General features: G+C 53.0%; 1 protein-coding gene across 1 annotated transcript; it reads left to right on the top strand.

Annotated features, from left to right (window-relative positions):
- The first annotated feature begins 13,959 nt into the window (after positions 1 to 13,959).
- On the top strand, positions 13,960 to 14,980 carry LOC149470616 (olfactory receptor 52N5-like). Its single transcript, XM_089662085.1, has one exon. The coding sequence runs from the start codon at positions 13,960 to 13,962 to the stop codon at positions 14,902 to 14,904; it is 945 nt and encodes a 314-aa protein (XP_089518211.1). The 3' UTR covers positions 14,905 to 14,980.
- The last annotated feature ends 997 nt before the right edge of the window (positions 14,981 to 15,977 follow it).

Genomic DNA, 15,977 nt, shown 5'->3' with positions numbered 1-15,977 from the left:
TGAGGATTTTTTTCAGGCACAGGTATCAATCATGGACGTTTGCAGCAGTAAGTCCGAGTGGTGGGAGCTTACAAAACGAAGGATCGTTGGGTTCAAGGCCATAGGAAGGAATAAACAGCTTGATAAGTATGTCACCTACCAGCGTCTGCGGAGGAAGCTCGATCGGCTTGTCTCCAATAATGGGGATCCAGAAGCGATCTCTGAGGGTACACTCCTCCTCAGGCAGTGTCAATATGACAGGCCTGCCTCTTTGGTTCTGGAAAGGGATTATGGGAAATATCACTCGCCCGACCCTTACCAGAACTGCAAACAAGGTAGAGCAGTTAAGTCAGTTGTAGGCCTGGTTGACAGTACGGGTTCCCTGACAAAGTCCAAGTCAGGGATCCTGGAAACCTCCAGGTCATATTATGCTGACCTCCTGGGTAGGAGGGACCTCGATCGAGCGAGCATGTCGGGTTTTCTGGACTCTACTCCAGGACTGGGAAATGGCAGTTATCTTGTGAGTTTGACAGAGGACATCACGGCAGATGAGGTGGTGAAAGCTATTGATCAGCTTGCCATGAAGAAGTCGCCTGGGCCAGACGGATTGACAGCCGAGTTTTATAAGCACTTTAAGGTGACTCTGGCCCCATATTTGGTGGAGGTGTTTAGTGGCTGTCTGAGAGAGGGTCCGCCCTCCCCCTCCGTGTCTGAGAGAGGGTCCGCCCTCCCCCTCCATGTCTGAGAGAGGGTTCGCTCTCTCCCTCCATGCGACAATCTGCAGTGATTCTTCTGTCAAAGGGTAAGGATTCCTCGAGAATTGAGAATTGGCGGCCCATTAGCCTTCTCAATGTTGATAGGAAGATATTGGCAAAAATTATTTTCTGGCGTTTATCGTCTGTTGCGGGCAATTTACTTTCTCGCCATCAGCACTGTTCGGTTCAGGGAAGAAGCACTTTTTCCTTTGGGCATTCCTGGGGAGCCCCCTCTGAGGGTCGTGGCCTATGCTGATGACGTGTCTGTTTTCATCTCCGGGACGCAGGACGCGGAGGAGGTGGTCTCGGTGATGGAACAGTATGCTGAGGCAGGAGGCGGAGGAGGTGGTCTCGGTGATGGAACAGTACGCTGAGGCAGGAGGCGGAGGAGGTGGTCTCGGTGATGGAACAGTATGCTGAGGCAGGAGGCGGAGGAGGTGGTCTCGGTGATGGAACAGTATGCTGAGGCAGGAGGCAGAGGAGGTGGTCTCGGTGATGGAACAGTATGCTGAGGCAGGAGGCAGAGGAGGTGGTCTCGGTGATGGAACAGTATGCTGAGGCAGGAGGTGGAGGAGGTGGTCTCGGTGATGGAACAGTATGCTGAGGCAGGAGGCAGAGGAGGTGGTCTCGGTGATGGAACAGTATGCTGAGGCAGGAGGCGGAGGAGGTGGTCTCGGTGATGGAACAGTATGCTGAGGCAGGAGGCAGAGGAGGTGGTCTCGGTGATGGAACAGTATGCTGAGGCAGGAGGTGGAGGAGGTGGTCTCGGTGATGGAACAGTATGCTGAGGCAGGAGGCAGAGGAGGTGGTCTCGGTGATGGAACAGTATGCTGAGGCAGGAGGTGGAGGAGGTGGTCTCGGTGATGGAACAGTATGCTGAGGCAGGAGGCAGAGGAGGTGGTCTCGGTGATGGAACAGTATGCTGAGGCATCTGGCTCAAAGATCAATCAGGATAAGAGTGAGGTTTTCTGGATAGGAGAGGATGGAGAAGGCTTTACCCTTCCGGACGCCTTCCCAGAGCCCCAGCAGGAAATTAAAGTTTTAGGCATCAGATTTGGTCCCGGTGATTACGGCCTTGCAAATTGGGTAAGCAGGCTACAAGATGCCGATGCCAAGGTGGCCAGCTGGAAGGATTGGAAACTCTCTTACAGGGAAAGGATTGACCTGATTAAAACTTACCTGATCCCGGTATTTCTGTATGTCAGCTTTGTCTGTGTTTTGCCAGTGTCTCTCTATGCGAGGATCTACAGTTGTTTCTTCCAGCTGTTATGGGGGCACAAACTGAACCTCATTAAGAGGCTTACGCTCTAATGTCCCCTCCCCCCACAGTCACATCAGTCTCTGTACCAGAGGAGCTTACACTCTAATGTCCCCTCCCCCCACAGTCACATCAGTCTCTGTACAGAGGAGCTTACACTCTAATGTCCCCTCCCCCGCAGTCACATCAGTCTCTGTACCAGAGGAGCTTACACTCTAATGTCCCCTCCCCCGCAGTCCCATCAGTCTCTGTACCAGAGGAGCTTACGCTCTAATGTCCCCTCCCCCACAGTCCCAACAGTCTCTGTACCAGAGGAGCTTACGCTCTAATGTCCCCTCCCCCACAGTCCCATCAGTCTCTGTACAGAGGAGCTTACACTCTAATGTCCCCTCCCCCACAGTCACATCAGTCTCTGTACAGAGGAGCTTACACTCTAATGTCCCCTCCCCCACAGTCCCATCAGTCGCTGTACCAGAGGAGCTTACACTCTAATGTCCCCTCCCCCACAGTCCCATCAGTCTCTGTATCAGAGGAGCTTACGCTTTAATGCCCCCTCCCCCGCAGTCCCATCAGTCTCTGTACAGAGGAGCTTACGCTCTAATGTGTCCTCCCCCGCAGTCCCATCAGTCTCTGTACCAGAGGAGCTTACGCTCTAATGTCCCCTCCCCCACAGTCCCAACAGTCTCTGTACCAGAGGAGCTTACGCTCTAATGTCCCCTCCCCCACAGTCCCATCAGTCTCTGTACAGAGGAGCTTACACTCTAATGTCCCCTCCCCCACAGTCACATCAGTCTCTGTACAGAGGAGCTTACACTCTAATGTCCCCTCCCCCACAGTCCCATCAGTCGCTGTACCAGAGGAGCTTACACTCTAATGTCCCCTCCCCCACAGTCCCATCAGTCTCTGTATCAGAGGAGCTTACGCTTTAATGCCCCCTCCCCCCACAGTCCCATCAGTCTCTATACAGAGGAGCTTACACTCTAATGTCCCCTCCCCCACAGTCCCATCAGTCTCTGTACAGAGGAGCTTACGCTCTATTGTCCCCTCCCCCGCAGTCCCATCAGTCTCTGTACCAGAGGAGCTTACGCTCTAATGTCCCCTCCCCCACAGTCCCATCAGTCTCTGCACCAAAGGAGCTTACACTCTAATGTCCCCTCCCCCCACAGTCCCATCAGTCTCTGTACCAGAGGAGCTTACGCTCTAATGTCCCCTCCCCCCGCAGTCCCATCAGTCTCTGTACAGAGGAGCTTACACTCTAATGTCCCCTCCCCCGCAGTCACATCAGTCTCTGTACCAGAGGAGCTTACACTCTAATGTCCCCTCCCCCACAGTCCCATCAGTCTCTGTACCAGAGGAGCTTACGCTCTAATGTCCCCTCCCCCGCAGTCCCATCAGTCTCTGTACCAGAGGAGCTTACGCTCTAATGTCCCCTCCCCCACAGTCCCAACAGTCTCTGTACCAGAGGAGCTTACGCTCTAATGTCCCCTCCCCCACAGTCCCATCAGTCTCTGTACAGAGGAGCTTACACTCTAATGTCCCCTCCCCCACAGTCACATCAGTCTCTGTACAGAGGAGCTTACACTCTAATGTCCCCTCCCCCACAGTCCCATCAGTCGCTGTACCAGAGGAGCTTACACTCTAATGTCCCCTCCCCCACAGTCCCATCAGTCTCTGTATCAGAGGAGCTTACGCTTTAATGCCCCCTCCCCCGCAGTCCCATCAGTCTCTGTACAGAGGAGCTTACACTCTAATGTCCCCTCCCCCACAGTCCCATCAGTCTCTGTACAGAGGAGCTTACACTCTAATGTGTCCTCCCCCGCAGTCCCATCAGTCTCTGTACCAGAGGAGCTTACGCTCTAATGTCCCCTCCCCCACAGTCCCAACAGTCTCTGTACCAGAGGAGCTTACGCTCTAATGTCCCCTCCCCCACAGTCCCATCAGTCTCTGTACAGAGGAGCTTACACTCTAATGTCCCCTCCCCCACAGTCACATCAGTCTCTGTACAGAGGAGCTTACACTCTAATGTCCCCTCCCCCACAGTCCCATCAGTCGCTGTACCAGAGGAGCTTACACTCTAATGTCCCCTCCCCCACAGTCCCATCAGTCTCTGTATCAGAGGAGCTTACGCTTTAATGCCCCCTCCCCCGCAGTCCCATCAGTCTCTGTACAGAGGAGCTTACACTCTAATGTCCCCTCCCCCACAGTCCCATCAGTCTCTGTACAGAGGAGCTTACGCTCTATTGTCCCCTCCCCCGCAGTCCCATCAGTCTCTGTACCAGAGGAGCTTACGCTCTAATGTCCCCTCCCCCACAGTCCCATCAGTCTCTGCACCAAATGAGCTTACACTCTAATGTCCCCTCCCCCCCGCAGTCCCATCAGTCTCTGTACCAGAGGAGCTTACGCTCTAATGTCCCCTCCCCCGCAGTCCCATCAGTCTCTGTAACCAGAGGAGCTTGCGCTCTAATGTCCCCTCCCCCACAGTCACATCAGTCTCTGTACAATGGAGCCTACGCTCTAATGTCCCCTCCCCCACAGTTACATCAGTCTCTGTACCAGAAGAGCTTACGCTCTAATGTCCCCTCCCCCGCAGTCCCATCAGTCTCTGTACCAGAGGAGCTTACACTCTAATGTCCCCTCCCCCGCAGTCCCATCAGTCTCTGTACCAGAGGAGCTTACGCTCTAATGTCCCCTCCCCCGCAGTCCCATCAGTCTCTGTAACCAGAGGAGCTTGCGCTCTAATGTCCCCTCCCCCACAGTCACATCAGTCTCTGTACAATGGAGCCTACGCTCTAATGTCCCCTCCCCCGCAGTTACATCAGTCTCTGTACCAGAAGAGCTTACGCTCTAATGTCCCCTCCCCCGCAGTCCCATCAGTCTCTGTACCAGAGGAGCTTACGCTCTAATGTCCCCTCCCCCACAGTCACATCAGTCTCTGTACAGAGGAGCTTACGCTCTAATGTCCCCTCCCCCCGCAGTCCCATCAGTCTCTGTACCAGAGGAGCTTACACTCTAATGTCCCCTCCCCCGCAGTCCCATCAGTCTCTGTACCAGAGGAGCTTACGCTCTAATGTCCCCTCCCCCGCAGTCCCATCAGTCTCTGTACCAGAGGAGCTTACACTCTAATGTCCCCTCCCCCCCGCAGTCACATCAGTCTCTGTACAGAGGAGCTTACACTCTAATGTCCCCCTCCCCCACAGTCCCATCAGTCTCTGTACCAGAGGAGCTTACGCTCTAATGTCCCCTCCCCCGCAGTCCCATCAGTCTCTGTAACCAGAGGAGCTTGCGCTCTAATGTCCCCTCCCCCGCAGTCCCATCAGTCTCTGTACAGAGGAGCTGGCGCTCAAATGTCCCCTCCCCCCACAGTCACATCAGTCTCTGTACCAGAGGAGCTTACGCTCTAATGTCCCCTCCCCCGCAGTCACATCAGTCTCTGTACCAGAGAAGCTTACGCTCTAACGTCCCCTCCCCCACAGTCACATCAGTCTCTGTACCAGAGGAGCTTACACTCTAATGTCCCCTCCCCCACAGTCACATCAGTCTCTGTAACAGAGGAGCTTACACTCTAATGTCCCCTCCCCCGCAGTCACATCAGTCTCTGTACAGAGGAGCTTACACTCTAATGTCACCTCCCCCACAGTCACATCAGTCTCTGTACCAGAGGAGCTTACACTCTAATGTCCCCTCCCCCGCAGTCCCATCAGTCTCTGTACAGAGGAGCTGGCGCTCAAATGTCCCCCTCCCCCGCAGTCACATCAGTCTCCGCACCAGAGGAGCTTACGCTCTAATGTCCCCTCCCCCACAGTCCCATCAGTCTCTGTACAGAGGAGCTTACACTCTAATGCCCCCTCCCCAAGCAGTCACATCAGTCTGTGTACCAGAGGAGCTTACGCTCTAATGTCCCCTCCCCCGCAGTCCCATCAGTCTCTGTACAGAGGAGCTTACGCTCTCATGCCCCCTCCCCACAGTCACATCAGTCTCTGTACAGAGGAGCTTACGCTCTCATGCCCCCTCCCCACAGTCACATCAGTCTCTGTACAGAGGAGCTTACGCTCTCATGCCCCCTCCCCACCAGTCCTATCAGTCTCTATACCAGAGGAGCTGATGCTCTAATGTCCCCTCCCCCACAGTCTCATCAGTCTCTGTACCAGAGGAGCTTACGCTCTAATGCCCCCTCGCCCCCAGTCCTATCAGTCTGTGTACCAGAGGAGCTTACACTCTAATGTCCCCTCCCCCACAGTCCCATCAGTCTCTGTACCAGAAGAGCTTACACTCTAATGTCCCCTCCCCCACAGTCCCATCAGTCTGTGTACCAGAGGAGCTGACACTCTAATGTCCCCTCCCCCACAGTCCCATCAGTCTGTGTACCAGAGGAGCTTACACTCTTATGTCCCCTCCCCCACAGTCCCATCAGTCTCATCAGTCTCTGTACCAGGAATATGCTTCATTGGCAGGGGGATGTGGTTCATGATAGGAGGGTGAGGTGGATGTGAAGGTGGTCACTGCCATGGTGGTGGGTGGTGAGGTGGTCACTGCCATGGTGGTGGGTGGTGAGGTGGTCACTGCCATGGTGGTGGATGTGGAGGTGGTCACTGCCATGGTGCTGGATGTGGAGGTGGTCACTGCCATGGTGCTGGATGTGGAGGTGGTCACTGCCATGGTGGTGGGTTGTGAGGTGGTCACTGCCATGGTGCTGGATGTGGAGGTGGTCACTGCCATGGTGGTGGGTTGTGAGGTGGTCACTGCCATGGTGGTGGATGTGGAGGTGGTCACTGCCATGGTGCTGGATGTGGAGGTGGTCACTGCCATGGTGCTGGAAGTGGAGGTGGTCACTGCCATGGTGCTGGATGTGGAGGTGGTCACTGCCATGGTGGTGGGTGGTGAGGTGGTCACTGCCATGGTGCTGGAAGTGGAGGTGGTCACTGCCATGGTGCTGGATGTGGAGGTGGTCACTGCCATGGTGCTGGATGTGGAGGTGGTCACTGCCATGGTGGTGGGTTGTGAGGTGGTCACTGCCATGGTGGTGGATGTGGAGGTGGTCACTGCCATGGTGGTGGGTTGTGAGGTGGTCACTGCCATGGTGCTGGATGTGGAGGTGGTCACTGCCATGGTGCTGGATGTGGAGGTGGTCACTGCCATGGTGGTGGGTTGTGAGGTGGTCACTGCCATGGTGGTGGATGTGGAGGTGGTCACTGCCATGGTGCTGGATGTGGAGGTGGTCACTGCCATGGTGCTGGATGTGGAGGTGGTCACTGCCATGGTGCTGGATGTGGAGGTGGTCACTGCCATGGTGCTGGATGTGGAGGTGGTCACTACCATGGTGGTGGGTGGTGAGGTGGTCACTGCCATGGTGGTGGATGTGGAGGTGGTCACTGCCATGGTGCTGGATGTGGAGGTGGTCACTGCCATGGTGGTGGGTTGTGAGGTGGTCACTGCCATGGTGCTGGTTGTGGAGGTGGTCACTGCCATGGTGCTGGATGTGGAGGTGGTCACTGCCATGGTGCTGGTTGTGGAGGTGGTCACTGCCATGGTGCTGGATGTGGAGGTGGTCACTGCCATGGTGGTGGATGTGGAGGTGGTCACTGCCATGGTGCTGGATGTGGAGGTGGTCACTGCCATGGTGCTGGATGTGGAGGTGGTCACTGCCATGGTGCTGGATGTGGAGGTGGTCACTGCCATGGTGCTGGATGTGGAGGTGGTCACTGCCATGGTGCTGGATGTGGAGGTGGTCACTGCCATGGCTCTGAGCTGAGAGAGACTCTCTTACAATCCAGAGCCAGCAGGAGGAGCAATACCAGCTCTCTCTCTTCTCTCCTGTCCATGTTGGTGGGGGAAGGGGCCCCCACCTCCATGGACAGGAGAGAAGAGAGAGCGCTGGTATTGCTCCTTCTCCTCTTGCTCTCTTCTCCTGTGTCTGCCCCGCCCACACACCCATGTAGTGTTGTGTCTCAGAGAAGGGCATGTGTGGGTGGGAAGTTTGAATCCCAGCAGTCAGAAGGGAAAATGTGCAACCTGCTGATCCATCCATTTCTCTCTCCTGCCTCCCAGTGAGTACTCTGATGTGAGGGTTGGTCCTTCCTTCCCTTCCTTCCTTCCTTCCTTCCTTCCTTCCTTCCTTCCTTCCATCCTTTCTCCCTTTCTTCCTTCCTTTCTCCCTTCCTTCCTTCCTTCCTTCCTTCCTTCCTTCCTTCCTTCCTTTCTCCCTTCCCTGCCTCCTTCCTTGCTTTCTCTTCCTTTCCCTTCCTTTCTCCTTTCCTTTCTCTCTTCCTTTCCCTTCCTTTCTCCCTTCCTTTCCCTTCCTTTCTCCCTTCCCTCCCTCCTTCCTTCCTTTCTCTTCCTTTCCCTTCCTTTCCTTTCTCCCTTCCTTTCCCTACCTTTCTCCCTTCCTTTCTCTTCCTTTCTCACTTCCCTCCCTCTTTCCTTTCCCTTCCTTTCTCCCTTCCTTCCCTCCCTCCTTCCTTTCCCTTCCTTTCTCCCTCCTTCCTTTCCCTTCCTTTCTCCCTTCCCTCCCTCTTTCCTTTCCCTTCCTTTCTCCCTTCCTTCCCTCCCTCCTTCCTTTCTCCCTTCCCTCCCTCCTTCCTTTCCCTTCCTTTCTCCCTTCCTTCCCTCCCTCTTTCCTTTCCCTTCCTTTCTCCCTTCCTTCCCTCCCTCCTTCCTTTCTCCCTTCCTTCCCTCCCTCCTTCCTTTCTCCCTTCCCTCCCTCCTTCCTTTCCCTTCCTTTCTCCCTCCTTCCTTTCCCTTCCTTTCCTTCCATGGGCTGCAGAAGAGTATGTATGTATATCTTCAGTGCATTCAGAAAGTATTCAGACCCCGTCACTGTGTTCAATGTTGCTATGTTGCAGGCTGATACTACAGTTGTTTACTTTTTTTTCTCATGAATCTACACTCCGTACCCCAAAATGACAAAGAGAAAACAGAATGATAGAAATGTCTGTGAATTTATTAAAAAGTAAAAACTGAAATATCACCTTGGCATAAGTATTCAGACCCTTTGCAGCAAGAATTGACATTTGGCTCAGGTGACTCCCATTTCTCTGATCCTTGCTGAGATGTTTCTACACCAACCATTCTCAGCCAGGGTTCCGTGGAACTTTGGGGTTCCTCCAGTGGTGGTCAGGAGTTCCTTGAGCTCTGGCTAACTGACCTTTCGTGAGTTCTGGGTTCAACACCACTTGGCAGATGCAGAGGCATACCTGTAATGGTGGAATTCTGACCACCAATGTAGGGGGAGTATTCTTCCCACAGACATCCACCAATGTAAGGGCCATTTTCCCAAGGACCACCAATGGACTAGCAGGGGTTCCTTGAGACCTAAGCATTTTTACAAGGGTTCCTTTGGGGTAAAGAGGTTGAGAAAGGCTGCCTGTTGTACACCTTGATTGGTGGCCACCTGTGGTATCCTACATTGATTGGACATGATTTGGAAAGGCACATACTTCTCTGTGACCAACTAGGAGTGCAGAAAGAAGCACACGGAGACAGATCACACGGAACCCAATGTGCGGGCGTTTATTGGGGAGGTTTTTGGGGGGCAGACAATCGAACAGCCAGTCCACAGAACAACACAAGTTATGGTGATACAGTAGAGTTCTCACGATGGCTATAAGGGACAACAGGGGGCCGATAGTCCACAGGGTTCAATAGGACAGAGTGGCGGGGCCCCGCAGGGGTTGGATGGAGTCTGAGGGCAAGGGTTTCAGGCCGATTCAGGCTACGTCCAGCACAGGGCAGAGGTTCACACTTTGCTCAGCAGCAGGCATGGGGGAGCAATGAAAAATCTGCCGAGACCGGGGCCCGCTCCGGCATTATATGCTGAGCCAGGAGTGTTCTCGTTGCCGTGGTAACCCAAAACTTGCCGTTTCAGCCGGCTTCGCACAGGGAGTGTGGCCTTTGTCTCTGGCAGGCATGGAGCGTGTCTGTGGAGAATGGGAAGGGGGTGAGTAGAGCCTGCATGGGGTGAATCTATATGCAGGCACAGCGGGGAGGCCAGAGTGGCAGGATGATGCCTCAGCAGTAGGCAGACTGAGGGTGCGCTGGGGGGTGGCAAGCAGGAACTAGCTCTATAACACTCTCTATAAAAGGCCTCACAACTGACAATCAATACTGTATCAGAGCAAAAACCATGAGGTCAAAAGAACTGCCTGCAGAGCTCAAAGACAGGATTATTGCAGATCTGGGGAAGGTGCAGATCTGGAGAAGGTGCAGATCTGGGGAAGGTGCAGATCTGGGGAAGGTACAGATCTGGGGAAGGTGCAGATCTGGGGAAGGTGCAGATCTGGGGAAGGTACAGATCTGGGGAAGGTGCAGATCTGGGGAAGGTGCAGATCTGGGGAAGGTGCAGATCTGGGGAAAGTACAGATGTGGGGAAGGTACAGATGTGGGGAAGGTGCAGATATGGAGAAGGTGCAGATCTGGAGAAGGTGCAGATCTGGGGAAAGTACAGATGTGGGGAAGGTACAGATCTGGAGAAGGTACAGATCTGGAGAAGGTACAGATCTGGAGAAGGTGCAGATCTGGAGAAGGCGCAGATCTGGGGAAGGCGCAGATCTGGGGAAGGCGCAGATCTGGGGAAGGCGCAGATCTGGGGAAGGCGCAGATCTGGGGAAGGCGCAGATCTGGGGAAGGCGCAGACCTGGGGAAGGCGCAGACCTGGGGAAGGTACAGATCTGGGGAAGGCTACAAATACATTTCTGCTGCACTGAAGGCTCCCCAGAGCACAGTGGCTCCATAATTCTCAAATGGAAGAAGTTTGGTACAACCAGGACTCTTCCAAGAGTTGGTCACCCGGCCAAACTGAGCAATCTGTGGAAAAGAGAGCTGACCAAGAACCCAATGAGAACGATCTCTGACCGAGCTCCAGAGATCCTGTGTTGAGATGGATTCATGAGGAAAAAAATGAATTTAAACAACTGTAGTATCAGGCTGCAACATAACAAAATAGAAAAAAATGAAGGAGGTCTGAATACTTTCTGAATGCACTGTATGTATATACACAATATTTCCCCAAGTATTGGGCACCGGCCTTTCCACACACATGACCTTTAATGGCCCCCCAGTCTTAGTCCGTAGGGTTCAATACTGAGTTGGCCCCGCCCTTTCCACACACATGACCTTTAATGGCCCCCCAGTCTTAGTTCGTAGGGTTCAATATTGAGTTGGCCCCGTCCTTTCCACACACATGACCTTTAATGCCCCCCAGTCTTAGTCCGTAGGGTTCAATATTGAGTTGGCCCCGCCCTTTCCACACACATGACCTTTAATGGCCTCCCAGTCTTAGTCCGTAGGGTTCAATATTGAGTTGGCCCCTCCCTTTCCACACACATGAACTTTAATGGCCCCTCCCAGTCTTAGTCCGTAGGGTTCAATATTGAGTCAGCCCCGCCCTTTCCACGCACATGACCTTTAATGGCCTCCCAGTCTTAGTCCGTAGGGTTCAATATTGAGTTGGCCCCTCCCTTTCCACACACATGAACTTTAATGGCCCCCCCCAGTCTTAGTCCGTAGGGTTCAATATTGAGTTGGCCCCGCCCTTTCCACACACATGACCTTTAATGGCCCCGCAGTCTTAGTCCGTAGGGTTCAATATTGAGTTGGCCCCGCCCTTTCCACACACATGACCTTTAATGGACCCCCAGTCTTAGTCCGTAGGGTTCAATATTGAGTTGGCCCCGCCCTTTGCAGCTATAACAGCTTCAACTCTTCTGGGAAGGCCGTCCACAAGGTTTAGGAGGGTGTCTATGGGAAGGTTGGACCATTCTTCCAGAAGCACATTTGTCAGCCTTTGCACCCCACAATGCACTGCGTCCTGACAGTGCATTATGATTGGTCAAAGCAATGCACCTGACCAATCACAGAGCATGATGACGCCACAAGGCGGTGAACCCCCGCCCCCTTGTGACATCATGACAGTATATAAGAACTGCCATCACGGGCGCAGCTGTCAGACGGCGGGAGGGGCATTTTTTTTCTGGGTAGTGGCAGTGGCGGCCATCGTGGTTGACGTTGGATCTACTTCGGGGGGGACATTTATTTCTTTTTATTTTTAATAAAGGACTTGTCAGGGACTGTCTCCTGTCTTTCACTTTTTTTTTTTTTTTAATGAATGAGTAGCGGTACCACATACTCATGTAGAGGGGGGGTCAGGATCTGGGGGCCCCCTTGTTCCAGATTCTGATAAGCCCCCCCGCCTGCAGACCCACGCAACCACAGACCACGGTTATGGGGAAGAAGCCCTTGTCCCCATCAACATGGGGACAAGGTGCTTTGAGGGAGGAGCCCCCCAGCCCCAAAGCACGCTCCCCGCATGTTGAGGGCATGTGGCCTGGTATGATTCTGGAGGGGGGGGGGGCGCTTGCTCGTACCCTCCTTTTCTGACTTGCATGCTCAGATAAAGGTCTTATATAGATTTTGGGGAGGACGCCCCCCCCCCCCCCCATTTTTTTAAAAAAATATTGGCATGGGGGTTCCCCTCAACATCCATACCAGACTCGAAGGGCTTGGTATGAATGGGAGGGGGGACTCCACACTATTTAAAAAGAAAAAAATGTAAATTGTTGGACAATAGCAACAATTCTTTTTCCATTCAGCTGTCAGCAGGGAACCCCACTGACCCTAGGAACCCCACTGACCCCAGGAACCCCGCTGACCCCAGGAACCCCACTGACCCCAGGAACCCCACTGACACCAGGAACCCCACTGACCCCAGGAACCCCACTGACACCAGGAACCCCACTGACCCCAGGAACCCCACTGACACCAGGAACCCCACTGACCCCAGGAACCCCACTGACACCAGGAACCCCACTGACCCCAGGAACCCCACTGACCCTAGGAACCCCACTGACACCAGGAACCCCACTGACCCCAGGAACCCCACTGACAATAGGAACCCCACTGACACCAGGAACCCCACTGACCCCAGGAACCCCACTGACCCCAGGAACCCCACTGACACCAGGAACCCAACTGACACCAGGAACCCCACTGACACCAGGAACCCCACTGACCCCAGGAACCCCACTGACCCCAGGAACCCCACTGACACCAGGAACCCCACTGATCCCAGGAACCCCACTGACACCAGGAACCCCACTGATCCCAGGAACCCCACTGACACCAGGAACCCAACTGACGCCAGGAACATGAATGAATGTCTCACTACTAAAATATCGCGTGACTTCATCATAGAACTCCCGCCGGATTGTAGTCACTGAGCGAGATCGCACCACATACTCAGATGCGGGAAGACACCACTCAGTTGTTCGGTTCGTGTTCGAAGTTCGCGGTCAAACATTCTGTCCGTTCGGATGTTCGACCGCGAACTGAACAGGGTGGTGTTCGGCCCATCACTAGTTGCTAAGGCGTTTGTCCTCAGTCCACAGTTCCCTTGGGCATCCCATACATCCCTTACCCCATCCAAGTTCAAATCTCCTAATAAAATCCCAAAAAACAAGTTCAAGGACTGTTTACTGTCTCCTGTATGCAAGTCTGAAGAAAATGCGTGCTGCCTGGCTGTGGTGCAGGACTATAGGGGGACCCAAATCTTCAGCAACTCCTAAGGGGGTGGTGCTACAAGGGTAACATGCGAATGCCGTAGAGTCTATTTTCTTGAAGATGTTAATACAGAGTTCTTTTTTTGATCATTTTTATGGATACCTAGCACCAGGGGCGGACTGACAAATCATGGGGCCCCCGGGAAATAGGGGATCATGGGGCCCCTGTGTCCTTGCCCAAACTCAAAAAAGCCTATGAAAAAGGTACCAGGGACATCTCATGGGGCCCCCTACTGACCCCGGGCCCTCGGGCAGTGCCCGAGTTTCCAAATGGTCAGTCCGCCCCTGCCTAGCACCTCTTCTCATATCTGTTTTGTCTTCTGCAGAATAGTGAAGAAAAATCCCTGAAGTGTTTCCTGATTTTGTCACCCTGAGTCACATTAGAAGAGGACATCTTGGACCTGCACACAACACAGTTATGACTTCTGGGGGTAATAATCAGAGCTCTTATTTCATCCTGGTTGGAATTCCTGGGATGGAAAATGTCCAGGTCTGGTTTTCATTGCCGGTCTTCTTCATGTACCTGATAACCTTGTTGGCCAATATCAGTGTCCTGCTAACCATCAGAACAGAGGAGAGCCTCCACCAGCCCATGTACTTCTTCCTTTCCATGCTATTGGTGACAGACCTTGTCCAGTCCAATACCATCCTCCCTAAGATGCTCCTACTCTTCTTGTTAAACCTCCAAGAGATTTCCTTTGAGGGTTGCCTGGTTCAGATGTTCTTCATGCACTCCTTCTCCGTCATGTGCTCCTCAGTCCTCTTGGCTATGGCCTTTGATCGCTATGTTGCCATATGCCAACCTCTAAGATATTCTACCATCTTGACCAACCCATTGATTGCAAAAATTGGAGTGGCGGTGGCCATGAGAGGAACTGTTCTGATATTACCCCATCCTTTCCTGGTCCAGAGGTTGCCATTTTGCAACAGTCACCTGATCGAGCACACTTATTGTGACCACATCACCGTGGCCAAACTGGCCTGCGCAGACATCCGAGTGAATGTTATATACGGGTTAGCAGCCGTTCTACTTGTAGCTGCAGATTTCATATGTATTACGGTGTCGTACTCCATGATTGTAATGGCCGTTTTCAACCTCCCGTCCCGAGAAGCCAGACACAAAGTCGGGAGTACATGCGTCAGCCACGTTTGTGTCATTCTCTTGGCTTACGTCCCGGCACTTTTCTCCTCTGTCAGCCAAAGGTTTGGAGGGCAAACGGTTTCTTCCTCCCAAATTATCTTGTCCAACCTGTACCTGATCATTCCTCCAATGCTCAACCCAATAATATATGGAATCAAAACCAAAGAGATCAAGAGAAATGTTTTAAGATTGTACTGTTCACAAAAGTCCAGATGTCGGTAATTTCGGACAGATTTAGCTGGACTTGATGAACCCGTACTGGAAAGGACAGTCACATGCAGATGAGTATGGCAACCAATCACCTTCCATCACCTCAACGTCAAAACAATGAAAACATTTTATGATTTGTGCACAATGGTCTTAATAATTTAAAATTTGGGGGGGGGGGGGTGTCAGTGGAAGCAATGCTGCTTCCAGGAGCTATACCTTATCAATAGACAAAGTACACTATATTGCCAAAAGTATTGGGCCGTCCCTCCAAATCATTAGATTCAGGTGCTCCAATCCCCTCAAAATCATTAGATTCAGGTGTTCCAATCCCCTCCATATCATGTGATTTAGGTGCTCCAATCCCCTCCATATCATTAGATTCAGGTGTTCCAATCCCCTCCCAATCATGTGATTCAGGTGTTCCAATCCCCTCCCAATCATGTGATTCAGGTGTTCCAATCCCCTCCCAATCATGTGATTCAGATATTCCAGTCCCCTCCATATCATGTGATTCCGGTGCTCCAATCCCCTCCATGAACCCTACGGACTAAGACTGGGAGGCCATTACAGGTCATGTGTGTGGAAAGGGCGGGGCCAACTCAATATTGAACCCTACGAACTAAGACTGGGGGCCATTAAAGGTCATGTGTGTGGAAAGGGCGGGGTCAACTCAATATTGAACCCTACGGACTAAGACTGGGGGCCATTAAAGGTCATGTGTGTGGAAAGGGCGGGGCCAACTCAATATTGAACCCTACGGACTAAGACTGGGAGGCCATTACAGGTCATGTGTGTGGAAAGGGCGGGGTCAACTCAATATTGAACCCTACGGACTAAGACTGGGAGGCCATTAAAGGTCATGTGTGTGGAAAGGGCGGGGTCAACTCAATATTGAACCCTACGGACTAAGACTGGGGGGCCATTGAAGGTCATGTGTGTGGAAAGGGTGGCGGCCCAATACTTGGGGCAGTATAGTGTATGTGGGGGATATGATCTTAAATGTGTACCATTCTGCATGGAGAATCTGTAATTCAAAGGAAATATACCATTTGGGCAAGATCTGTAATTTGTACTATATGGATGTC

The sequence above is a fragment of the Staurois parvus genome, unplaced genomic scaffold (genome assembly GCF_062004578.1).
Source record: "Staurois parvus isolate SC_StPar_1 unplaced genomic scaffold, SC_StPar_1.0 ptg000035l, whole genome shotgun sequence".
Classification (NCBI taxonomy): domain Eukaryota; kingdom Metazoa; phylum Chordata; class Amphibia; order Anura; family Ranidae; genus Staurois; species Staurois parvus.
This window is presented reverse-complemented; position numbering and strand designations above follow the sequence as displayed.

Bases quoted from the DNA above. Each gene is read 5' to 3' on its own strand.
- LOC149470616 (XM_089662085.1), top strand. From the start codon at position 13,960: ATGACTTCTGGGGGTAATAATCAGAGCTCTTATTTCATCCTGGTTGGA.